Genomic DNA, 27041 nt, shown 5'->3' with positions numbered 1-27041 from the left:
ACTGAGGGGGGACCTCATAAATGTTTATAAATATGTAAAGGGTGACTGTCATGAGGATGTAGCCAGGCTCTTCTCACTGGCATCCAATGACAGGACAAGGGGAAATGGATATAAGCTGGAACATAGTAGGTTCCGCTTAAACATGAGGAAGAACTTCTTCCCAGTAAGGGTAACAGAACACTGGAACAGGCTGCCCAGAGAGGTTGTGGAGTCTCCTTCTCTGGAGATGTTCAAAACCCGCCTGAATGCATTCTTGTGTGATCTAATCTAGGTGGTCCTGCTCAGGCAGGGGGATTGGACTAGATGATCCTTTGAGGTCCCTTCCAATCCCTAACATTCTGTGATTCTGTGATTCCACTTGGAACTCACTAGTTTTATTTAATTTGTGCTAGCCATGCAACAACTTTAAGTCTGTAATTTCAGAGTAACTACTTGACGAAGGTGTATACTATTGCCAGAAAGAGGCTCAGATTCCTTCATTTCACCTAGGGAATGCATTCCCCTGACAGAAACTCGGGGGCTCTCTGCATCGGTTCCTCCACGCAGCACGGATTAGAGCAGCTAACAGACTGTACCACAGAGGAGCCCTCCAGACTGTGCCACTGATTCCAAACTGGGCTTTCAGCATCATTAGTTGCTAACAAACTCCTCCTGATTCATATTGGTAAAGACACAATGCTAAACCCCAAAGAAGTTCTACAGAAAGTTGAATCTGTGTTAAAACACTTAGACATCACCTCCTCAGGGCAGTGAAGGTGAAGAGGAAGATATTTAATCCTGTATAATCTGAAACTTTCACTACTACACAAGTGAAAAGCAGAGCTTGAACTATTTTTTCAGACTATCAATAGGAAGGTGAAAAGTGTAGAATGAGTACTGATTTTTGAGTAATGCTTATTGGTTATTAAGTAACACTCCACATAATTTTTTTTCCCAATTGTTTACCATCTTTCCAGAGGCAGAAGGACTGTCTGAAGCTGTTTGTACATCAGATCTCCAGTCCCCAAAACCACCACTACACACATACTCACAAGATCAGCTGCAAATTCCGAAAGCACAACTAAAAATACTTATAAAATATGGAAGCATGCAAAAACCATGTGCTCCTGCATAAAAAATGCAGCTAATTCAGAAAGCAAATACAGAAATACTGAAAGCTCTAAAGATAAAATACAAAACCCAAGAAAACACCACCACACTATTTCACAGATTAAAAATTCCAGAAGGGTAGGAGGGGTCACCAGCTCAGCTTGTGAACCAGCTGTGAGTAGAGGTGCCTTTGCTGTAACTTGCCGCTGCTAACAACCTAACTCGCACCATGCAGTCGCTTCCCCAACCTGCCTGAGAGCACCTGCTCAGTACAGCACCGATCGGTGCTGCTCCCGTCTCGATTTCTAAAAGGTATTTTCTTCTGTCTACTAACGATTCCAGGATTTGTAGGGCAGCACGCAGTAGCCCACTCCTTTGAAAGCAGGGGTTGTTACAACAGCTAGTATGATCCCTGCTGGATATTTATGAACCCATCTGAATAACAAGCACGAGGTAGAAATTCCACTTGTGAAGGGCTTAAGTTAAAGATTTGAAATACCCAGAATTGCTATAAGATTGGTTACTTACTTTTCCTGGACCTCAATGTATTGTACTACTAATTAAAAAACCTCAAGAACAGAACTGCCTATTTTTCTTCACACGTACTGCTTTCCAAAAGAGAAACCAGCTCAGAGTTTATTTATTATCATCCTCAGAACAGACTGTGATGATCAATGTAATTACTGGAAAGGTACAAACAACTTTCATTAGTTGTATGCATAAGCAACATACGAACTAGAGAGAACACTCAAATCTGACTAATCCATAACCAAAAAAAAGGCTCATCACTTTACACATGCACAGTTACCAATGGACAACTTTCATTTTAGAAGTTTGCCAAAAATTGTTAACACTGATCAAAGAATAACATTCAAAATATTTAGCTTTGTTAAAACTGATGATTTATACTGCTTGAAAGTTTTAGAAACACATATTTGATTCATAAACCATTCCATTCAAAAAAATTGCAGGGAGCACTTGCAATGATAGATTTTGACTGGAGTTCATCTGGTTTTCATTAGATCTGTCATCTCTGATAAAAATCTGCATGAAATTAATCCACTACTGACACCTGTAAAATAGTTATATGATTCTTGACGTCCCAGATTTTTATATTAGTGATTTCATATTTACAACATTGTTTGTAAGACTGTTTTGAGTTTCTACACATTACTGGAATATTTTGAGATTTTCACCAAAGTTTGGTTTAAGATAGCTAATAACAAACCCCACATTCATGAACCACCATTTAATTTTCTTCTTCAAACATTATCACTATCAGTTTGGTAAGCCCTCTAACTTATTTCTGGAAGATGACTGTATTCAGCTTTTAATGACTCCTCGTAGTTTATAAAAGATTCAATTTATAAGGATGTTCATCAGTCAAACACCGAATGAGACAATATCTCAGAATATTACAGAAGTGTACTTTAGGTTTCAGCTGTAGTCAAAGGAGTTAGTTCTCCAGGGGAATGAACTCTGACTTTCAGGTATCTAGTTTCTACCTATATATCAGAACCACTATATTCTGTTTGGTTTTTATTTTTCTTTAGACGAAATTTTACGGCAAAACAAACCTGCACAGACATGAAGGCAAGGTCAAAAACACTGCAGTTTTCATTCACCCAGGAAGTTGCTTTAAATTAGTGGAACAGAAAGGTGTTATATTTAAAATTACAAACTGCCATTTAATCAGAGTGAGTTATTTCCAATTTTAATGATAAAACTAGGATCAGAACCGAAAGGCTGACTGATACGGCATCCACTTGTCCATGTCCTTAGTTCAGTAACAGCTTACAATTCTTTACAGGGTTCTTCAACATTCAAATATGGAAACAGCCATCTAGTTTCAGGTTACACAAGTCTGTTTCTATTAAACATGCTCTAGTGTGAACAACGACAGCAACAAGACACATATACACACTTTGAAACTCACCTCATTTGAAGAGAAGGTTAAAGTGTGTGAACGACCTGACAGATTTGGTTCTGTCACTAACCCTGAAAGTTCACAACTTGGCTTGCTATGGTATGTATCATCTATGACAATTCTACTCTGCAAACAAGTGGAAATAACGTTTTATTAACTCACTCCTTGGAAAAGCAAGTTAAGGTGACATTCTAGTAATTTTGATTTTTGGTAAAAAAAATACTATGACTTAGCTATCTTTAGATCACATATGAAATGCACTCACTACATCAAGCAACTGACTTGTTTCTGTTAAATTTCTGACTTTGAAAACACAGTAACAAATTTAAAGCAATATTCCCAATCAGAGCACCTCGTGTGGAGAATCAGTCATAACATGAAATGGTGTTAAAGTACACAAGAAAATACATGCGGTTACTTTTTCAGCAGGCATACCACTCTCGGGAGAAGCAAGTTGAGATTCATTTGGTGGAATTATTCATGCCAAATTTCTATTCAACTGAAACCTACACAAGCACTATGAATGTGCTTCAGAAGTGCTGTTCTGTTGGCGAGATAAAAATCAGTCTGAATTGTTTATTGTCATTAAGATTCTCATGGCACAGAAGTGCCCACATAACTTATAAAGTTTCTGAAAACGAGAACTATGTTTAGACTTCATAGTTGCCCACTATTGAACTACTGTAGTCGACAGTGAAACAAACAAGTTGTCTTTGCCTGACATACATTGAGAATTGGGATAGCAAGGAGCTTTTGGCAGCTTGCAGATCAGGGTTTAAATCAGTTCATGAACAGAGAATACAGAGCTTGCCTAAGAACAGGCTTTCCCAAAACTTTAAATTCTGATTTAAGATACTCTATTGCATTGCTGTTCATTGTAACAGCTTCAATGAGGGCGGTGAGACACTGGAACAGGTTGCCCAGAGAGGTGCTAGATGCCCCATCCCTGGAAACATTAAAGGTCAGGTTGGATGGGGCTCTGAGCATCCTAACCTAGTTTAAGATGTCCCTGCTCCTTGTGGGGAGGGTGGACTAGATGACCTTTAAAAGGTGCCTTCCAATCCAAACTATTTCATGATTCAGTTTTGAGGAGGCTGCATTTGGGGCACAGAATCATGTCATCTGAAAATTTCCCTGATAGGAAAAATACCACATAGATGTAAAATACCTTTAGAAGAATTTTTGTAATGAACAGACTGTATCAAGCTATGTAAAATCTTTATAAAGTATCAAATATTGTAAAAACATTAGAATAAAGCTGAACATTTTAAAAGTTAAACAACTACTCAGATGTCTTTACAAAAAAGTTTAACACTGTAAATCTACAGTAATTATGCAGTTTGACAGCTTAAATAACATTTTCAAAATAGAAAATACTTCTGAAATGAAAGATTTTGACAAATTTAATCTCTTAATTAATAAACTAATATTTTTTTAAAAATATGTAAAAAGTAAAATGCAGGTTAGAAACATGACTGATGCAAGAACTATCATATTGAAAGAATGTAAAATCTTTATAGCACTTCATGTTCACATTCAGTTATTACACTCTATGTTTAAAGCACTACTACTTTTGCCTTTCTACAATTTATTTTTCAGCAGTACTCTCTGTTGCCTACAGACAGTAAGCAGTTATTTACCATTGTCTTCTCTACCTCTCTAATCAACTAACTATACTTTGTAAGAATGCCATACCATATCCCTGTATGCATAAATAAACTAAGATCCTAAAGTAAACTGACGCTAAAGACATTCTCCTTCAGTAACTTGGGCTCCTATAAGCAAACTATGTTTTTGCAGTTGTCTTCACTGCGCACTTCTGTAGTTGTGTTCTGATTTCAGTTTAACCTGAACTCTTAAATTTTCTAGATTATTCTGGTTTTGTTTTGGGGGTGGATACTTGGATCTTTGCACTCTCTTTTACTCTAAATTACTGATACGAATTTCCAGACTTAAAAAAAATATTTTTTTTAAAAAAGGAAAAAAGCAAAGAAAAAACAAAGAACAACAAGAAAAAAACACCACCACAACTCAACAAACAAAAAAACCCCTACACCACAACTTCAGTTTTCCTGCTACCTTTTCATGGAGTGTGCTACTGTACATGACTGGAAAATGGTGTTCTATTTGCCATGTAGATTATTTTATTAATCATTATATTTTAGGGACTTCTTAAGTCTTTTAGATGTAAAACATATTACCAGAAACAATAGAATACTTTGTCCATCAGCTAATTCTCAAACTAATTTCAACCCAAACTGAAAATCTACTTAGGAGCTTTTCTTTTAGCCACCCTCAGTTCACTCTTTCTATCTTTGCAGAGCAATCGGGAACAATCCAGAAACAAAATACTACAAAAAAACCCCAAACGCAAATACTCAAAAAAAACAAGGACAGGATGATATTTGAGCAAAATATGTAATGAGACCCAAGAAAAAACATGTGAAGAAAACATAGCCAAAGTAAAGTCTCTCAGCACCAGTGGTAATGTTCTCTTCTTCCCTGCTCCTATTCAGTTTAAAGAAGTAGTAATTTCCTTTTAAGGCCCTAGAGCCAGTTGCAAAGATTTCTGATTCTTGAAGAGCAAAGAATTTGGATAGAAGAGGTTTTAAAGGTATGACTCCTCAGATTTAAGGTACTAGGATATAAATAGCTCACACCCCAGCGTCCTTCCTTGCAATGAAAACGAAACACTGCATACAAGCTTACAGAAGATAAACAACGCTCTGGAGAAATAATGAATACAAACAGTATGTATGTGCTTGCACTGTATCAGATAATGGGAATAAATCAACGGGCAGACTATTTAAAGGGACTAATTTAAGAACCGCGTTGATTTAGAAATCTCGTAAGGCTAAATGTCTGCAACCACTTCGATCACAGGATGTTATCTTGTGTATAAGTTCTTGTGTTTCTACTTTTCACAAGCAACAAGAAGTTGATTCATTACTTTGCCAAATTATAAGAAGTTTAAGACTAACTTCAGTATCATTTTAAAAATCACTGCACCTGGAAGGATTTTATAAGAGGTGAATTTTGCAGAAACAGAAAACAGTTAAAATGTAATTACATTCCTTACACCATAAATATTAAAACCCAACTACAGAAATTATACACAATGCAAAAGACTCAGTACAACAGTTAGAGATTTTTATAAGACAAAGTTCTCATTTTAGGGTTTTACCTTTTACCTGCTCTTTAAGAAATGCTTTCACCTGACTATATGGGATCCTACAGACATACAAGCAGAAAATATTATGGAGTTAACATCAACAAAAAGGAGTATTCTTTCCTTCAACTCCGGGAAGATTATTTTATCCCTGATGTTACATTGTTTTAGTATCAAGACTCACTGCTGAGTGGTCAAGCACATTTCTTTCTCAGTTTCAATGTCTTTTCATAGCAAGATTTACCAGCCAAAGCCTTGTTACTGTACTGCAAACTTAATGATCGACTGCAGATTAAGATCTACAAAGGTTAGTCATTCCAAGCAGTAGCTACTGTCACATTACTATCTTTACAGAAGACCTCAAACATTGCAAAAAAAAAACCAGCCTGACTTCTGAGAGGCCAAGTATGATTTTAGGATCAATTAATGTACGAGAATCTGTTCTTTACCAGGGTCAGCTTTCTACCATTTTACAATGCAGGCATATAGCTGAAGACTAGTATATTCTTCCAGCTGCTGGTTTGCAACTGGCACTAAGGAAAAGAAAAGAGCAGCAAGTAGCAATTACATACTGGAGCATGAGAAGGAAACAAAAAAATAAAACAGCAGGCAAGAAACCAGCTGGAAGGTTAAAGTGATTATCAACTTGGATAAGGTATACAATGATGAGAAGAAAAGGCTATTATTTCAGGGCAATGTGGAAAGGAAGAGAGCACCCGATCTGGTAAGAGCTATACCTTTTTGATTGCCAAAATAGTGTCTATTTTGTCTATCACACATTAAGGAGTGCTTAAGCACATTATGGATGCTTATAGTAGAAATGCAGCAGTGGGACTTTTACTAAGAAAAATTATCTGAATGAGACAGAAAGGAGGAATGACGAGGGGAAGAATGGGTTCTTCTGAACCAATGACTTTGAATGCTAAACCATTCAATGCTTATCTATACAGAAAAAATTTCCTGATTGCCTTGTTACAGTCTATTAAGTTAACAAATATCCCCTTCAACACAGATCTTGCAGTCCCAAAATCCTTGGGTTATTTACAGAAACATCTTTTGGCAACTACAGGCTTCAACATAAGCAAACAATGGAGGAGCCCTAAATACACAAGTATGACACACGCTGGACAGTATTCTGTATAGTGTAGGTCTACTTAAGAGACTAAAAAGTTCCTACTCTTCTCAAGTTCCTGTAAGGTATTGTATGGTGCTAAAACCACTGTCCGTATTTTTACAAACTGTATGCAGACAGCTTAATCCTGGCACAACCACTGTAAATTCACACTAAGAAAACAGAAAGTGATTTTAAAAATGTATTATAACAGCATTTTAGTGCAATCTGGAAAAACAGAAAGCCAACTTGTTATCTGCCATCTATGCAAAACATCAGTGACTTCACAGGCTGCAGCCTGCCAAGTTTCTCTTCTAGATTTGCGACTCATTTCTCTCTAATAACACAGAGGAAAAGGAAAAAGTGAAAGGGTATTTTAGACAACCAAAGTGAAGAAAAAGTGAGAAACTTAAGACTAAGCCTAGCTTATGAGGTTACTCAAACAGCTACAATTTTGAATCTGACAAAACCCAAAGGAAACAACAATGAAGGTAAAGTTAGTAAGACTGTTAGTAACAGGCTTATGTTGAAATAGTAACAAAATATTTACACAGCCTCTGAGGGCATTTCACATAAACTTTAATCCCAATACTGTAAACAGGTAAACAAAACTACAAAATGGGACATTATTTTAAATTATGTAATTTTGTAAACATTTCTTCCAAATAGTTTACACTGTAAAGACGGTAACTTTATGGTTATAGAGTGAACTGCATGGCCTCACTCTAAAGATCTGGTTAAAAGGCTTTAAATTATTAGAACATTATCAGTTACTCAGAAGCAGTTTTCTAGAAGACACAGTGTTCTACAGATGTGTCTCTTCGCTTTCAATACTAAATTTGTTAATGAAAACCAAGATGCTATCTTCATCCACCTGTCTGGTACTCCACCCCTACACATCAGTGTGGTAAGAATTGGTTGGCCTCCTGGCTGGGAAGCTGACCTCTATTTACAGAATCATGTATGCTTCCTCCAAGTATTAGACAGGGAAACAGATTTGGCTTTTAAAACTATACTATCCTAAAGCTAGCATTACTTTTAGCATTATAAACCAGTGAAAAAACATGCCCTGTGATCGTTCCTTAGATGCTACTTCAGCTTGAATAGTCTCTGCTTGATGCTTAAACCGAACAGGAGAGAATGGGAATACAGTCTCTGCTTGTGAGAGCTGTAAAGTCTCAAACTCCCGTAGCCATGTTTCTACAAGGTGATGTGATCAAGGACTACATCATCAAGCTTCCACATACTAAGCACTGATGTTTTTACTTTATCAAGAAGCAACACTTAAATATTCAAAGCACAAATTAGTCATCTTTACCTTGCTTCTGTTCTTGTCTTGACCATATTCACAACTGTCCTGCCCGCTCTGAGTAACGTGCAGGCTGCTACTAGAAGTCTGAGGCTCTTTGTGGCTATCTCCAAACCAAGAGAAAGGCATGCAGGTAGGAACAGGGGAATCTGAATCTGATGCAGACAGATTGTTGCCAGAGTCATCCAACAGTTCTCGGGAACCTCTGAAATAAGTAGATTAAATTGCGCTTAAACAACAACAGCAAAAAATCCCACTCTGCCCCCCAAAAAACCCTCCCACAAGACAAAAACTCAAAACACACAACACTCACTTTAACTCGATTCACAGCACAATCGATACTTAAAATGAAAACTGATACTTGCCTTAAAATATCTATGCAAAATAATGTGGGTTATTGAACAACACAAATATAAGAGCTTGGGCAGTATTTCACACAACAATTTATTTAAAATAATTTGCTAATTTAATTTACTCAGTAGTCACCTTTCTAAGCAAAATATAGTTTTTATATTTAAGATAGGGTAAAACGTGTTAGTCTTACGAGCCACTTGACAATGGAAGCCTGCTTTACTGTTTCCTGTATAATATTCTATGTATTTTTCTTATTTCATGAGATTAGAAGCTCATCTCTACATGATTATATTAATCTGCACAGAATTTTGCCACTGTTATATCTAAGCATACATTAAGGTCAAACAGTAATGATAGTTTTAAGGAAATTCTTAGGTTAAAAATTTTAGGAATGTTGCATGTATGTATAAAACAAAAAACAAAACCAACGACCTGCTATCCAGAGAACCTCTTTGATTTTCTTTCTCCTGTTTCTTGCCCTTGCCCCCGGATTTCCGTAATCCACTGAAGCAAAAAACCACAATTTTAATAAAGCATTTGTATTTACACAGTGCAACATTTTTTTTTAAAATCAGCAAGCTAGTTTTCACATTGATTTCAACAGTTACAAAAGCCACGTTTATGTTGTTACACAGAGCATGAAGATTGTGCATGTGATTAAAAAGTAGTCATTCATATTTAAGAACCATGACAGAATTATGCAAGTATCTTTCAAAGGCCACACACAATAAACACAGAAAATGCACAAAGAAACTTAGAATATTGTGGATACAACCAAGAGAAAGAACATAGTTGTATTGCTATATAAATGTGCATATGCAACGCAGAGCTACTTGAATGAACTAAGTCACTAACTACATTCTCTATGTGTGAACTAAGTTATCATTTTTATATATTATTTATTTGTTGCAGTACCAGTCTGAGTCTTCAATGTTAGCTGGCTTCAACAAGCTTTTACATCTGGCTCTGAAGGAGCAAGGCTTATTGCAAAATTTAGCAACTCTTCTCTCAAATCTCCAAAGCTCAGTTAACACACTGCATTTCCAGATAATATGCCGCTTGTGCTTTTGTTTTACTCCTGCTCCCAATCTCATCTTCTAAATTAAATTCAAAATCCACTCATCACTACTGCCCGCCCCCAAGGAATACTTCAGTAAGCAGCTACTACAGCCAAACCCTATATAACAACAGCTCTACTGTAGAAGGAATTAAGGCAAGACAGGTATCTATTTTAGACTATAACACCAGCAGGGCATAACATTAGAGCCTAGGCTCCAAAAATATTCTGGCACAAAACTATGCATGGATTTACAATTTAATTCATAGAGAAATTGTGTATTCAGATAAAAACAGAAGAACTCCCAGGAAATTCTTTGAGGGAAAAAGTACAGACAGCTAAAATCAAAATGTGGTAGAAACATGTACGCAACATTACAAATTCAAGATGAAAAAGACTGTCCAGTGGTGTTGCTATGAAGCAGCATTACTGGATTTCCTCAACATGTTATTATTCAGAGAATATTATATTCTCCAAGAGTAACATTGAAACTCATTTATTTCCAAATGAACACAAGTAAAATCTTACCCAAAATCTGGAAATCTCCTCTTAGACTTCCCTGATGTTCCCTCATTTGTTTCTACTGTCTTGTCTTCATTTTTCTTTTCTTCTGCTTTTCACAGAGAGATGAAAAATAAAAACGTTATTCTAAAAATACTTGGAGCTTTCAAGTACTTATGATGATGCTTCTAAGTAAATAAGATAGTAAAACCTGAGAAACTGTTAAAATCCACATTCACACATGCAGATACTAGCTGAAAATACTGCAGCCATATCAACTAAGTTATTCTCTATGGCACCTTACCATCATTCAGGCTGTGCTGTACCACTGAAAAATGGAACACAAGTTGCTTATGACTGATCGAAAATATTGCTTTGATAAACAGTAATTTTATATTGTCTACAGAAAGATAAAACCACAGTATTTCACTTCAATGAACTACAAACGAAAGATAGTTTAAGATACTTTTTAAGTTTAAGGTACTTTTCTCTAAACCTCTTTCTTTTGCAAAATGTCCATTTCAAAATACACCAACTAGATAACCAGTATAAGACGTATGAAAGAAAATCAGTTTTAACGCAACAGTTGAGCAATTACAGTGTTTAATCGTCCTTTATTACATCTGAAGTATTAAAAGATGTTCATTTTACATTTTTTTCTGGTTCAGTAGCTAGTCCAGGCTAGCTACTCGGAACACAGGCTACACATGCAAGCTGCTAGCTCCTGAAGGTGAGCCTAACCAACACGATCGCCAGTACCTGGAGAGCAGACAGATCCTAAGAAGTTGAGTTTCTGGGAAACAGTATACAAACTGTGACTACTCTAAAGAAATAATTGGGAGTTTGATGCTCCTCCAAAACTGTGGTATTGTCTAAACTGGAATATAACCTGCTAGGATCCAATTTTTCACCAGAGGGAGCATGATCAATTCCAATTGCTCAATTAAGTGAAATTAAGTGACCAACTTAAGTATCACACTACCTCTTCCCATGGATTGTGACAGATTACCGCATGTCCTGAAGGTACTTCCTTTTAAATTCTCAGGCTACTAGTTTATTTTTTTTAAATAACTGAAATACGTTTCACATTGTCAATTAGGTGTTTTGTAACTAAGCTGCCTATGAAAGAGATGGAGCCTGCTTTTTGTGAGACAAAGTAGGTTTTAAGCTCTGCCTTCAAGACAATTCCTGACATGAAGCAACATACACAGATACCTTCAAGGACCATAAAAAACAAAAATCATGTTTATTACACAAAACTGAGGACAACTGCCCACCACCTCATCAGCTTCCTGAAACGTACAATGGTTATCTCAAAGTTTACACGCTGAGTCGTGGGGATAGTCAGGAAGGGGATTTTCCTCTTTTTTTTTTTTTTTGGCATATCTGATCAGTTTCTGATCAACATCAGAACTTTTCTAATCAGTTAATTGCTCTTTCTAAACATGTAACATTCAATAAATTATAACTACTAGTTAAACTGGTTATTTTTCCTGTCAAGTTAAATACAAACCCAGAAGAATTAATTTTGACATTTGTTTCCACCTCTCTCTCCAGATGTAATATTTTAAGAAAAGAGGTAATTTCTAAAATGCAGTATGATAGGCTAAAATGTAGACCAATATATGAATGGATGGGAAGGTAATAGAAGGATTATTTCCACGAAATAATAGGTTGACATTTAAATACAGTTAGAAAGCAACAACCTAGCAGAAAGTAGCATTTAGTGACATTTTGCCTACAAAGAGCGAGCTTTCAATGTTAATCCTTGTCTCTGACGTACTGCATTAATAAGCTCTTCCAGTGACTGCCAATTTTAAGAAAATATTTGCAATGCTTCAGCCATCACAAAAAAATTGTAGAAAAGAAAGCGAAATCACTTATGTATTAGGTACTTGTTTCAATAAGATTTATTCTTTTTAAAAAAAACAAACAGAAGGTGGGGTAGAGACTATTTTTGATTAAGACTTCACAGAAACACACAGAATGATGAGAGTATAAAACAAATCCTGTGTTCAGGGTATTAAAAGAAAGATTTTTGTCTGAGCTGTATAGAAAAGACAGCAAGTATAATTTGCCTTTATATATTTATGCCAGCTGACTAAAGGAAATACCAAGCATTTAAAATGTTTTATCTGATCCCTTTTTCAATTATTCATAAGATAAAAAGCCAAATATTTCTATCAAACAATGATAAGTAGTGACTAGGCTGATTATAATACCTTTAGGATATTTCTCACTAGGAAAAGGTTAAGAGGGCAAGATGAACAATGCAGTAATTGCCAAAACATTAAGAATCCACATCTTGTTTAAACACCTTGATAACATCTGGAAGCACAAAGCCAACACTGAAATTTTCTGGGAACTGGGAAACTAAACTTACTCTCTGATACACTGTTACCTATGAGGCTACTGTTTTGTCCAAATGTGTTAGGACCTTTACTGCTTACCCACGGCCAACGACGTAGCTCCCCCCAGCTTACGTCAAGGCAGCCATTCAGGCGCTCCAGATTCACAGGTTTAGCTGTCACCAAACTGACTCAGACCTATTCCTTTCTGCAATGGGTTAATTGAAACAGTGTTTATTCTGCAGGCACCTTTTAGATTTTTTGCACTATAAATTATTTTGGAAATTCAGAGTTTTTGTAGAAATTTGGTAACTAACTTACTGTAGATAAAGGAATTAAAAGACAGATAAGCCTATTTCAGAACATACTATTGTTGTATCAAAATATTTTAGTAAAAATAGAATACAATGAACTTGCATACTTTTTTGCTAACTTCAAAATTTCCTGAAGAGTTAACAAGTGGTTTCAGGACAGGTAATTAGTTTTGTAGTCAATTCATTTTTCTTCAAAGTAGTTTATTGTTCAATATTCTTTTATTTCTAACATCTGTAATGCTTTAAAACCAAAGGATTAAAATAATAATACACCTTTAAGTCTTACCCTTGGCCTCTTTGCCTTTCCCTTTTGCTTCTCTTTGCTTAACGTTCTTGGGATACCCTTGAGGAGAATTTGGAGCCATCTCTTCAGGCGGAGGTGAACGAGTGGTGGTTGTGCTGTTTTCACTGTTTGGTTTGTGTACTGGAGAAGACTGTGTGGAAGCTGAAGGACTTGACTCTGGAGGACTTTCTGTGCTTTCTGTTTGTTCAGGCTTTTCGCTCTTTTGATGTATGTCATCCAGATGTGAGAGAGTTAATTTTTCACTTGCTTCTAAGGTCTTGGTTAGGTACACAGTGGAAGGTTCTCTGTTAAGAACAGTATCTTCTGCATCCTCATCCTTCAACAAATTCAAAAGTTATTTTATGATAAGCATTTACTATCTCATCTTTTACCAGGATGTAAGGATATGCTATGCTACACACAAACTTCCTCAGTTCAGAAAATTTTAACTTAAGCACTTGTAGATACCACCTAAATCACGTAAAGCTGATTTTATAGGCTTTTCCTTTATCTACCCCTATACAGAATCCTCCTGCATATCTCAAATCATCTTTCTCTAGCCAAGTCAGAAACGTTCTGGTACATCTTGGCTATTCCAATTCAATGCAACCACTTTTCAGTCTAACTGAAGTAGTTTAATCTCCTCCTTCAACTATTTTCCAGAAACGTGCTAGAACATTTTGCCGGTATGCTTTTTGTGAACCTAAATGATTATTTACAGAATAATGAAGCATTTCACAAGTGTTTAGTTTTTGAAGAAATTTGGTAACTAACTTGTTTCAGATGAAGGAATTGTGAGATAGTTAAGTCTATTTCACAACATACCACTGTCATGGTATCAGAAACTTTCAGTAAGTAGAAGCAGAATAAAACAAGCTTGTCTACTTCCTTGTTAACTGCAAGATAACAGTGCCACAAAGAACATGTCAGAGATCATGTATATGGTATGAACCTGAACAGGGTTTTTCACTTCAAACAGCATAAAAACATGATGCTTTGGCACAGTCTGAATGAAGCATGGACAACACTTAAAAATACAGATCAAACTGAACATACATGCAGGCTCCCGAATGCATAATTATCTACCAATATCCATACCTGTAGGTTTGCAGCCTGCTGTCCAGCCCCAAGAGATTCTTTCAGCTTTGATCGAGATGGTGGCTGGCGTTTTACTTTCAAAGCAAGCTGAGCTTTTGCTTTGTGGGCACTGGTGTCTAATCTGGGAGTATCCCCAACAAAAGCATCAAAATCTGCAACAAATACATACTTCTTTTAAAAAAAAACCAACAAACTAGTAGGCGAGTTCTCCAACTCACTGTCCAGAAAAACATTCAGAAGTTAAATCAGAATTATTCTACCTGTTAACAATACTATATAAAAATACCGTTTTATATATTACAATATTTTAACATATTGTGATAGCAATTTCTAATTACTTTGAAATAAACTTCTACCCAACTTCTTAAATTAAGAAACAATAAAATCCATCAGGATGTAATTGTATTATGGCTTCAAAACTTTATTCTCAAATAGATAAGAATTTGTGCCCAAAATGTACTTTCCTATCCTTGTTCCTTAAGATAGAAATTCTTTATAAAGTACATAAGCATCTACCAAATATTTTCAAAACGTGCTTCTCATTTGAACCATTATCCGACATTTTGTAACATTCTGGGCATAAAATTACAAGACAAATAAAAAAAAAAAAATCAATCACAGCAAGTTTTGGTGTAAATCATAAATTAAAAATCAACAGGATTTTAACAGATGTATCTCAGTGTTTTGCTCCCACTAACATTATCAGTTTCACTAATAGAGAATCTGAAGAACAGTGAAGATGGGTATCTCTCCATCTATCTTCTCTTTCTCACAGCATTCAAGAAATACATTACAACAATACTGAAAACATTGAGGGACCTAACCAAAAGTACTCACACTGGCTTAGGTCAAACATTTACCCAGTCAGTAGGAAACAGCAAACACTTCTTTTAATAACAAAAAAACGCTACATGTATAACTGCTCCTAATTTTTTGTTAAATGCACATCAGAGATTTTACAACTTACTTACCAGAAATTAACATATCTGAAGAATTCAGTCTTTCTTCTATTGATTCTGTTTCTTCTTCATTTTCTTCTCCTATCTTTGACTGTTCATTATACTGGCCTGCACTTTCACAGCCATCTTCCAATAGACTGCCACCTCCAGACAAATACGGCATTCTTTCATATACTTTTAATTTACTTTCAAGCTCTGAAATCTGCAAGAATTAAAATTCAGAAGTGAGATACAACTCTCCAAGAACATCGAAGCTTATTTCAAAACATAATACTGCTTTACTTTTTCCTGATATATTTTCAGCTGTTCTGCATATCTCTGGTCTCTCTCTTCAAGTAGCCTTGAATGATCCTCTTCTTTTTTCACAAATTCTATTTCTCTGGTGAAAGAAATATATACATATATATGAAACAGTAATATATAGAAACATAGAAAAATACATAAAATAGAAACATGCACAGTTGAACTTACTAAAAAGCACTGTTATTAAAAGTTGAAAAAAAAAGCGTGTAAGGTATGAATGATATGTTAATCTTGTAATGTCACAAAATGACTTATGAGCTTCTACTGTCTTCAAAAGAAAATACATAGGACACTAATATACTCTGGGCTGAAAAAGGCTATGTTGCAATACTTTGTAGAAAGTTACAACCATCTCTCTACCTTTAGAAGTGACAAGCAAGTTGCATATGCATTTAAAGCATGAAATATATGCATGACTCCAATTATTATATCTTACTCTCTTCCACAAAGATACATGCACGCACAGTATTTTCCTTTCAAAAGCTATGGTAAACTTCTTTGTAGGAAAATAAAATTTCATTTCAAGTTTCTGCTTGGTTCATCCTACAGAAATTGCAATGGCTGGGTTTTACAAAAAGAAACAAGGAATACAAGAAGGAAACAAAAATAAAAGCTGCTTTTTCCTGCAAGTCAGATGGAGTAACATACAAAAAACAGAATATAAGTGTAGAACATCTACACAAAATGCAAAAGTTTCAGGGACAGTCAAAGGAGTAATGGGAATTTGCTGAACAGTGAGGAAATGGAAACTAGCATGTTAGCAGCCATCTTAACATACTTTTCAACTTACATGTGGATAAACTTGGGAGAAAAGGGGAAAGGAGCCCTTTTCAAAGGTCACCAAACAGCACAAAAACACACTGTGAAAAGTGACTACAGAGCAAAAGATCATGCAAACTGCCGTTAAAAATAGGTGGCAAACAGACAAATTTGGGACAAAAGAATTACGTGTTTACGGTAACTATCAAAAGCAACAGTTGTGTTCTGTATTATCAAGGCACTTCTGAAAGTATTTTACAATTAGCTCTTGTTTAGCTAAGAGGAAAGCAGGTAGAGCAAATAGACACAACTGCACAACAGTGTTCGGGTCGTACACAGGTGTAGCTATTAAGTATCGTTATCTCCACTGAAAAACCCAAATCTGTTAACAGATTGCAGATGCTGTTTTCATGCTGCCATTTTGCTGGGCTACACATATATCCCAAACTTGTAATTCTTCTCAGAATTCCTTTTACTCTCCCTGCAAGATACAACTCCTAACTCAGACTGAATCACACTTATCTAGCTCTTATCACACATCCTTTGATGCCTACCCTATATGCAACATCTAAGTTGGTCAAAGCTAGAGGATTTTTCACAAACAGCCAAAGGCATTGCCAAATACCTCATGTCAAATTTCACGCAGTCCTTCCAGAAGTATAGACGCATTACAGTTTCTCAACTAAGTTGTTTTAAAAATTTGTTACTGAAATATTAAATCACTTTTCCTAAGCTTAGAATCAAAAGCAGCAGCAAAATTTTTGAAGAACCTTTGTAGAAGCTGCTGACTAAAGGTATGGAAGAATTCAGCATGTAGAGCCCACTGCTTCCCTAAACTCTGACAAATTAAAAGTGTTAAGCAAATCCTAACCCCAGATATTGTTGTCAGTTTTCCCCGTAATGTACAAAACATACAAGCAAGAAGTAGAGACCTGGGATTTTGGAGTACTTACTTTTGTTGGTAATCTTTAAGCAATTTCTTGGCCTTGTTGTATTTCTTTTCAAGGGCATCGCATTGTTCTTGAGTTTCTTTAAGATGCTCATTTACTGTTTTGCATAAACTCTGTGCCTCTAACCAGTAGGTCTCTAACTTTTTAATTTTCTCTTTGCTTTCATCTAAGTTTTGCTGAAGTTGGGCTCGACTCAGTTTCCATTCATTTTTTTCTGCTTCGACAATTTTTAACTGAAAAGATAATACTTAAGGAATTAATCTAAACTAAAAGGTGAAATAAAAAAACATTGTTTATACATGTTTAAGTAGAGAATAGCTAATAGCAATTAAATACCTATCAGTAATATTAAAATAAGACACTAAACTTTTGAAGAAACTGCATTGACTCTTCCAACTTGCTAATCCAAGTAAGTTTAGAACTCAAACCCAAGAGTCTTTTACTACTTCCTCATTAGTATTTCCTCCGTTTAAAGAGATAAAATGAATAAGATCTTTATTGTTAGCTTATATTGGCTTGTTCAAGGTCTCATCATCCCTTCATACCTCTGGAGAGGCCTACTTTGACTACCTTCAGAGGCAACTGGAGATATAGAATCTGTATAAGACAAGCTCTCTATCCTACTACTTTGTTACTAACAGCTTTTTGATTAAAGCTAATGAGACCAATTGATGTTCTCTGGTACTTTATAATCTTCCTAATAAATTATGATACACCCATGATTTGCTTTCCTGGGGCTAATGTATAAAAACACCAAACATGCCCTCAACGAAAGAAAGGGATGGAGTCCCTTCAGCTTGACAGCAGCCACATTATAAAAGGAAATATTAATGTCTGAAGTTCTCCAGGCCTTGGAGGAATGAATAGGCAGGATACTGCTTAGTTTGTCCATGCCTCCTTCTTTGGGGACACCATTTACACTGAAGAAATCACTGCTTTTGAAGCCAGTAAAGACTATCTGCTGATAGAACAGAGATGTTGAAAGGACCAAGAATGTCTTGAATTAAAAATGGGGCAGTAAGTTGTACTAACACCAACATTTTTAACAGCTTTTTAGAAATCCAGTTGGGCCAAACTTCAAGAATACTGCAAGAAGGAGGAGCACGGTCAGAAAACAAAATCAGAACTATTGAAAGAACACAAAGAAGTTTTGGCTGCCTTGCGTCTCTACACTTGCAGCTCTGAACATTCGCAGAGTGCAAGAAAAACCCCAATAGCGACTGTTACTCAAAATGATTGCAATCTGAAGCACTATCTCCTCCCCACTTGCTACCCACCCCCAGCAATGTGCTGCAACTTGTCTTAGAGTACACGCTTCTCAGCAAGGCAACATAGAAGGGCAACGGAATAAAAGAAGCTGCTCACCTACAACAAATATTTCCAGAAAAAGGCCATGCACAGATCTCCATCAGTGGAAAAAGCGGCAAAAAGAACAAGAAACCCTTTCTCAGAGAAAGCAGAAGTGTTGAACCAATCCTCACAAAAAAAAAAAAAGCAAAGCTGGAAAAACCTCTCAAAAACTCTCTCCCCAGAGCCGGTCAGAAATTTGAGGAGGGAAGAGGGGAAGCAAGGTAACAGAAATAACTTCCTGGTAACAGCAAGTCAGCCACAAACCATTGCCGTCTGTAAGTGCCAAATCTATACTCAAATAAAACAAGTTCTATCCACTGAAAATGTTCTCATATTTGTTTGGGAGTTTGTTTCATACAGCACTCCGCTATATTCAGTTCTACTCTAAGCAGTAATACTGAAGCATTCATTTCATAATAGCATAGGGAGGTTTTGGGGTTGAGCTTTTTGTTTCTTTGTTTTGTGGGCTTTTTTTGGAGGATTTTTGTTTTTAATTTCAGCACAGCTCCTCAGCTTAGAAATGCCTGTCTAGCATAACACACAGTGCATAGAGCCTGAGGCTTAAAACAGATTGCTGCCTTCTGCATTCAGTCTATTCTTGGTGAAATTCGTAAGTACAAAAAAAAAAAAACCAACCAAAAAAAAAACCCACAAACAACCCCAACAAACCCACCAAATGGTAAAATTCTTTGAAAACTTACTTTCTCCTTCAGTTGATTCACTTCAGCTATTGTTACTGCATGTTTTAATTGTAGCTGAAACAAACAAACAAATTGCATAAGCACAAAAAAAACGACACTTGAAATGCTAGCTTTAAGTATTTCCCCATGATTCCCTTCTTCCTCAAACCATATTTATAGTAGCATAAAGTCAATTTAATTATTTGTCACTTACAGAAGTGATCATAAACTTTTTTTAATAAAAGTTGAAATCAAATTAAACCCCAAAAAGTTCCATAGTATTCTATTTGCTACAAAAATCAATACATGACCACCTATAGTTAAAAATCCCACATTGTCGTCCACACATTAAGGAAAGTGAAGAGGTTAAAAATAATATTTCAGTGTGCCAAGAGAATGAAAAGGCAGCAATGCACTTATGAGGACAACTGGTACACAGAATCAATTAAAAATTCAACAGTACTAAATATCTTTACTTATCAGCACTTAACAAACAAAAGTGGTGCCTTTGTTTTTAAAATTAACCCTTGTACTTTACACCACCAATCTTCATAGGATCATTAGAAACATCCCTTGCTCTGTCCCATGTCCCCTCTTTAATTGGGTCCAGAGGAGGGCCACGAAGATGATCCGAGCACTGGAGCACCTCTGCTATGAAGACAGGCTGAGAGAGTTGGGGCTGTTCAGCCTGGAGAAGAGAAGGCTCCAGGGTGATCTTATTGCAGCCTTCCAGTAAAGGGGGCCTACAGGAAAGCTGGAGAGGGACTTTTTCCAAGGGTGTGTAGTGATAGGACAAGGGACAATGGCTTTAAACTGAAAGAGGGGAGATTTAGATTAGATATAAGGAAGAATTTTTTCACTCAAAGGGTGGTGAGGCAATGGAACAGGTTGCCCAGAGAAGTTGTAGATGCCCCATCCCTGGAAGTGTTCAAGGCCAGGCTGGATGAGGCTTTGGGCAACCTGGTGTAGATTTCTCTGCCCATGGCAGGGGGGCTGGAACTAGATGATCTTTGAGGTCCCTTCCAACCCAAACCATTCTATGATTCTATGAAATGGATAAAGGCTAAACCTAAGCAAAGATTATTGTTAACACGGTCTTAAGAAAACAGCACACATGGAAGTGCAAAGCATTTTTTTTGACAACTATTAGTTATTTCTTGTATCTCCTTTTCATCTGTAACTCTAGGGGGGGATTTTTTTTTTTTGGCAAGGCATAGTGCACGAAATACACATTAGAACAAATGAATCCATGACTATCCTTTATTTAAATAACACCACAGTAACAGTTCTAGCTGAGAATTTAATTGTATCCCAAGTAAATATATGACTTACAAAAACAAGCTGTAGGCTTGCTGCTCTTCCTCCTAACCTAGAAAAACCGTAAATGTTCTCTAGTGACCAATGGCCCGAAATTTCAGCTTCCTCAGTGACATCAAGAGAGCAAACTTAAGGAGGTCTGCAAAATATTGATCCTTTACAAAAATAAGCTAATGTATGCACAAATGGCACCTGACAAAATAATTTATTTGTAGTATATTTTTCTCCTCCAGAGTGAAAATGGCAGAGACTTAAATCTACCACAGAAGTCTAGACCCCTGAATGCCAAAGACTTCACCACTTATATCCCCGACTAAATTCTACAGACCTGAATAAAGCTAATATGCTCCTTTATAAAAACCTAGGGAAAAGGGAACCCAGTTTTCCAAGTATGTTAAGTTGGGATTCACAGTCTGGAATGCCCTATTGGGTTTACAAATTCATTACTTCCAAAAAATACACCATAAAACATCGCAGAAGTGATCACTTGAAAAAGCCCTCCAAGCCAAAAGCATCCTTATCTACAGAATCAGGTGCTCTCATGTACACAGAGATTTCCCAGAAGATCTCAGGGAATAGAGCAAGAGATTAGATGTGTATTTCTTGTCTTCCTGAAGAACATACAACGACAATGCCCGAGACCATTCAGAATGGGCACACTTGTCCCCCTATGCTCCCCTCCACAGCTAAAGCCATTCCACTGTGCAGCAAATAAGTGCAAAGCCCAACGGGCAAAAGAAGAACTAAGAGAAGCATCATATCTGTTTAATGCGATGGTCAGACATCACAACAAGGAGGGAGGTGGTGTTGGGTTCTAATGCCTGTTTCCAAGGGGTTTTTTTTAAACTTAACTTAAATCAAAGGTCCATTTAATATAAACATGTATAGAGAAGTTGAGATCAGAAAATTACAGAAGACTTACATTTCGAGGGACATTTACCAGAGATTTATTGGCCATGTTGGAAAAACAAACCCAAAACCACAAAGAGGACATGAAGGAGATTATATATGTAAATCTTCCAAGGTTCAGATGCTCCCCAGTGCATCTCAAAGAATATTTGAGAAACTGCTACCACACCTCTTTAAATTTAAGAAGAGACTGTGCTGAATCCATATCCAGTGGTAAACCGATATCTTCGTTTTCAGGAAGATCAAAAACTTCTACAGATTTTCCATGTAAATGTGACTCATATGTATCGTCATCATCATCATAGTCATCATCCTGACAAAATGGGAAAATCATGACATTCTGTAACACACACGCCTTGCATTATGGTAATAATTATGCAATTAAGCATTATGCAATAACAAAAGCACACAATGAAGGAATCCAAACAGTTGCAAAACTTTTCTCAATTAGTTACTATTCCTTTTTAGTTTCTTATACCCATGATAAATTTTAAAGATGACTTGCAAATACCTTCATCAAAGTTCCACAAAAGAGAGCTAAGTAAGCCATGCACAAAACAATCACACACAGCTGATACTTAAAAATATCTTTAGATTATTGATAAATTGGAAGCATAGTGAGCGGTGATAATCATGTGCCTTGATAATAGTAATGTATCAAATTTTGTACTTTATTTTTAACGAGTTGCATGTTTTATCCTTTTTTTGCTTTGACTGAATGAAAAAAACATTCATTCCATTTGCAGAAGTTATTGCATGTAGTGGTAATCATGTACTTTTAAAAATATGTAAGTACGTAGGATGTTTTACCTGCTCTGTATCATCATGAACATAGTGCTGCTCATATAGACATCTCTCTTGCTCTAAGGTCTCACTAATGAGACGGGCTACTTCACTTTGAGTCCCTGGCTTCTCTCTCCCAATCAGAAACCTGTTTTCAGAAGAAAAACAAATTACCTTGCAGCAAAAAGCTTAAGATATGTTTAATAAATCAGTTTGCCACTCTGTTGCCTTCAACAACATCTTTGCAAAAATTTCAGATTATGGTTCTATATTCTCCATTAATGAAAAATGACAAAAAGAAAGTATTATTTCATAGAAAACATACATACCTCACTGTGCCTTTGGTGTTTTTTAATACAGTGGCTGCAAAGAACTGAGTAACTCCCACTAGACTTATGCCATCGACCTCAACAATCTGATCGTTTACTTGAATTCTGCAAAATAAAGAAATGCTTAGCTATCAGTTCAACAAAAATATTTTGGCTCGACAGATTTTTGACATGACAATTATGACTTAAAACTCACTAGTATTTATAATGAGAAATTCTGAGTCTCAAGAAGTTAATTGTTAAAAAACAATCTCCTGATCTTCAGTTACTATGTAGATCACCAATTAAAATTTACGTGGTATTTGCCTTAATATTTTTCACACATATATATATATTTATTTACACAGTGATTAGTGTCCTGAGGTGTCAACATGATTTTGTGATACTTTTACACATGGGTACATTTTAAACTTCTCATATATGCTGTAAGCAGATCTATGCTTATTTTACAAAAATGTCCTATATTAAATACAAACTTTGTTTTTTAAAAAATTAACATAAAGCAGGAATGCAATATTTATTCAGCTGCACTCAGCTTTTATACTTTTATTCACAGTATTTAGCATATCTAATGAAAATGATTTGGCTCAGCTAGAAATTTGTAAAAAGCATTATCAATTAAGTGAAAAACTCACCGTCCATCTCTCTGAGCAGCTCCACCATCTGTTATTGTTTTTACAAAAATACCTAGTTTTTCCAGTCCCTGATCAGCACCAACTCCCATTCCAATAATACTGATGCCCAGACCACTGTCACCTAAAGTGATTAAAAAAAAAATCTAACATTAGCCACATAACACAAGATGTAACACTTAGCAGCAGTGAGCTGTTACAAGTGTTGCAAGTCCTTTCACACAAACTATATGAAAATTCACTTTAAAAAAAAAAAAGAAAAGAGAAGACAAGATATTTTCTATCTAGATACTACTAAAGCTTTTTTGTTCTGTTAGATTTAAAGCTTCATGGTATCTGGAAGAGATAGCAAAATTTATGAATTGTATACATTTTGGTGCAGATCTGTTACTCAGTAACGTAACCTTCCTGACTTAATATTTAAGTATGACAATTTGCACTTAGTAAAGGCCTGTCCAGTTAACATTCACTAAATTCAACATAACTAGCCACAAATGAAAGCCTGAATACATATTCAAAAATTCAAGACCTAAATTCAGGGAAAATATAGTTTAAAATTGTTCTATCTTCTGTGCACATAGTATCTCTTGCAAGGTTTGATTTGCACCTTTTTCAATTTCCACTGGAAACACTTCCATTTTTTCCACCCTTTTCTCAAGTTCATACTCAGCTGAGGCTGCCACTGGGTCAACTTCTTCATTACGTCTATCATAGTCTTCATTTGAGTAAGTACTGAAAACCTAAGAAAAGTAACAGAAAACATTTTTAGTGCTTTGCCACTACTCCCTTCCAAACATGATATAAATGAAAGAAAATCAGTAGAGAAATTATAGTAGTATTTTTAGAGATCCCATTTTCTTAACAACCATCAATTTAAAAAACACTGCTGCTTACTGTAAGAGTTTCCAACTTGCACAGAAGTAACATTTTAAAAGTTTCAAAACAGTTCCATAAACACTTTTTGTGTTGTAAATGCATCAAATAGTTAAAAGAAATTGGTCAAGGAAATCAGTCATCTCCTCTGCAATACAGCTGAGTTTTTTTTTTTAGGACTACATTCCCCCAAATCCTTCTTCCTCTCTTCTTCCCTCCCCCAACACCATCTGCCAATTGCAGTACTTCAAACAGATGTAGTTTTCTGATTTTGCAAGGGAATCATGCAGTTTCCCAGGAAAAGGAAATGCCTTCTTACATACATTACTATTTTTAGTAATCACTCCAGCTGAATTTCTGAATTGTTAAAAATAAACTGCAAACAAACAACACGAATTAAGACAAAAATCTGGAAAGGAAAAATGAGCTACATGTAACAGGGTTGATTTCACTTATCAGCAAATGTTTATTAATTGTATTTTAAATTCTTAAGTTAGAAAATATAAAAAATAATACACCACCCCTCATTTATCTGAAAAACAACATTTATCTGCTTAAATTTTTGCAGGCATGAGTGATGAACACAACATCACTGTAAGACAAAAAACACTTCTGTATCTCAGCTGCAGCAGTCTGCTCCCTAATCAAGAACGTGCCGTGCTGACACGCAGTTAATTTACACTGGCCTACTAAGTTTTTGCAAATCTTGCATTTTCCCACTAAGGCGACCTAGACAGGTAACTGCAATCATGTAAATAAGACAGAATTAACTGTAATTAACATTTTCCCAGCGATTTTGTATCTGCTAGTATATGGTGTTAGCTCTGCATGGCAGTAGCCTCAGACACAGGAAAATGGTTATTGAAATAACATTACCAAAAAGCAACTAATACAACCTAGTATTTCCCACAGCAAACTCACTGCTTCACCTCCAGACTACAGCTGGAGGACAGTTTCACAAACTGTTAGCCAAATCCTGCAAAACAGCTACTCCAGAAACAGGGCATGGCCATATAGCAGTCCAGTAAGCAAGCAAGATTAGATCTACTTGGCTGAAAGTGAAGGCTCAGAGGTCTTACGTTTCCCTCAATAAAAGAACCTTCCTGAAAAGTTGTTGTTCTTAAATCTTGCATAAAAGTAAATAAACTAATAAACTCCTTTGGACTATCATACAGACACCAGTGGGCAACAGCTGGACACAGAAAGACAACACGGGTTGCACTTACAGTAGCTGTCTTTCATCAGCTTTACAGACAAATCTGCAAAACAGACAAAGAAAACCATCCAAATGGTCTCCAGTATCCTTACTCTACCACTATGAGAAAAAAGGCAGCCAAATTATTTAAATTAATCCCCCTCCTCACTCTCCAAATCAGTAAATAGGATACGAAGCAGAAGAATTTAATGAATCACTATTCTCCCTTTGTAACAAGACCAGTCTAGTTTGGTTCCTTTTCATCCTTACAGAAAAATCAATCTCTCTCAAAAATATAATCAGTCAATAATAAGATGAATTTTAAACTAATAATAAAAAGGAAGTAGATAAATGGTAACTTGTTAATGAGAATATTTGAGTTCTTGAGAACACATCAAATACTGGGGCATGAAAAAAACTCAAGTTTGCTTAGTTATAAATGTGATCTAGTACTAATAATATGACTAAAATGTTAAAGTTCACTAACTATCAAATGGCTGAATGAGCAAAATGTGGAAAAGTAGTTCATTTTGGAGACACTGACAACTGTGTTTTCTTCATTCTTTATAACTCAGTGGTCTAAGTCACGAAGAAGATGATGCAAGTAGTCACTACCTACTGAAGAATTATATTAGCAAAAGGATGGATGACCAGTTCCTTACACAACCATTTATGAAATGCTGGAAATCTGGGGGAAGCAAAGTTGCACCATCTGAACAGCATTACATACGCTGAAAGTCTCAGGCTGCCAGCACTAAAATGTCTACGGAATTTAAAACAATTATTACATATTTTTCCAACTTGAAATAAAGGCATCACGCTCAAGAGTCCCCCAGAATTTGCCCATTCTGACACAAAACTGACCACAGGAATTTAAAATTAGTCGTGGCTTAGATTCCAGTGATGTTTGCAATTGTTATTCATAAAATAGTAGCATAAACATATCTATGCAAATAAAGATTACTAATATTTATGCACACTAGCTTTCTAAGGAAAACCTATCTGAAATCAATTCTGACTAATCTACTAAGAGAGAGAATTCATACTTTTCTCTTAAAGTGACAGATGGCAAGAGTGTCCAAATGTTTAGGTAATATTCTAAAAACCATAATCTCACAATTAAGACAAGTTAGACCCATTTCAAAATAGTAAGAAATGCTCCCTCCCTGCCCGGACTTCAAAAAAAAAAAATTTTGAGGAAAAACACGAATTTACAAAGAATAGAGGAAAAGCAAAACTGGTATATAATCAGAAGCCAAACACTGCAAAAACAAAAAGTAAAGCAGAGCACACTAAGAAAACTATGGCCAAAGAGTCAAGGGCAAAAGACAGAAATTTTTATTGTGTACATGCGGAATCATAACACGGTATTCATCTTTTATGAGATGGAAACAGTAAAACTGTGCATACTAATATAGAAAATACAGAACTGCTCAGCAAGT

The 27041-nt window shown here is 35.9% G+C and overlaps 1 protein-coding gene across 2 annotated transcripts in view; it reads right to left on the bottom strand.

Moving 5' to 3' along the window:
- Window positions 1–27041, bottom strand: part of LOC104380898 (neurabin-2) — a 43523-nt gene that overhangs the window by 5749 nt on the left and 10733 nt on the right. The window contains exons 2-16 of one of the 2 annotated variants that reach the window (XM_086615587.1): window positions 24139–24271; window positions 23535–23655; window positions 22900–23004; window positions 22598–22718; window positions 21957–22100; window positions 19583–19636; window positions 17535–17764; window positions 15802–15898; window positions 15532–15721; window positions 14561–14712; window positions 13466–13799; window positions 10545–10629; window positions 9392–9463; window positions 8615–8810; window positions 3026–3142 (exon numbers count right to left, since the gene is read on the bottom strand). In XM_086615587.1, the coding sequence (XP_086471713.1) occupies window positions 3026–3142; window positions 8615–8810; window positions 9392–9463; window positions 10545–10629; window positions 13466–13799; window positions 14561–14712; window positions 15532–15721; window positions 15802–15898; window positions 17535–17764; window positions 19583–19636; window positions 21957–22100; window positions 22598–22718; window positions 22900–23004; window positions 23535–23655; window positions 24139–24271 (2151 nt within the window). The remainder of the gene's footprint in view (window positions 1–3025; window positions 3143–8614; window positions 8811–9391; window positions 9464–10544; window positions 10630–13465; window positions 13800–14560; window positions 14713–15531; window positions 15722–15801; window positions 15899–17534; window positions 17765–19582; window positions 19637–21956; window positions 22101–22597; window positions 22719–22899; window positions 23005–23534; window positions 23656–24138; window positions 24272–27041) is intronic. The other variant, XM_086615588.1, reaches the window with a different exon arrangement.

The sequence above is a fragment of the Tauraco erythrolophus genome, chromosome 8 (assembly GCF_009769465.1).
Source record: "Tauraco erythrolophus isolate bTauEry1 chromosome 8, bTauEry1.pri, whole genome shotgun sequence".
NCBI classification, from domain to species: Eukaryota; Metazoa; Chordata; class Aves; order Musophagiformes; family Musophagidae; genus Tauraco; species Tauraco erythrolophus.
This window is presented reverse-complemented; position numbering and strand designations above follow the sequence as displayed.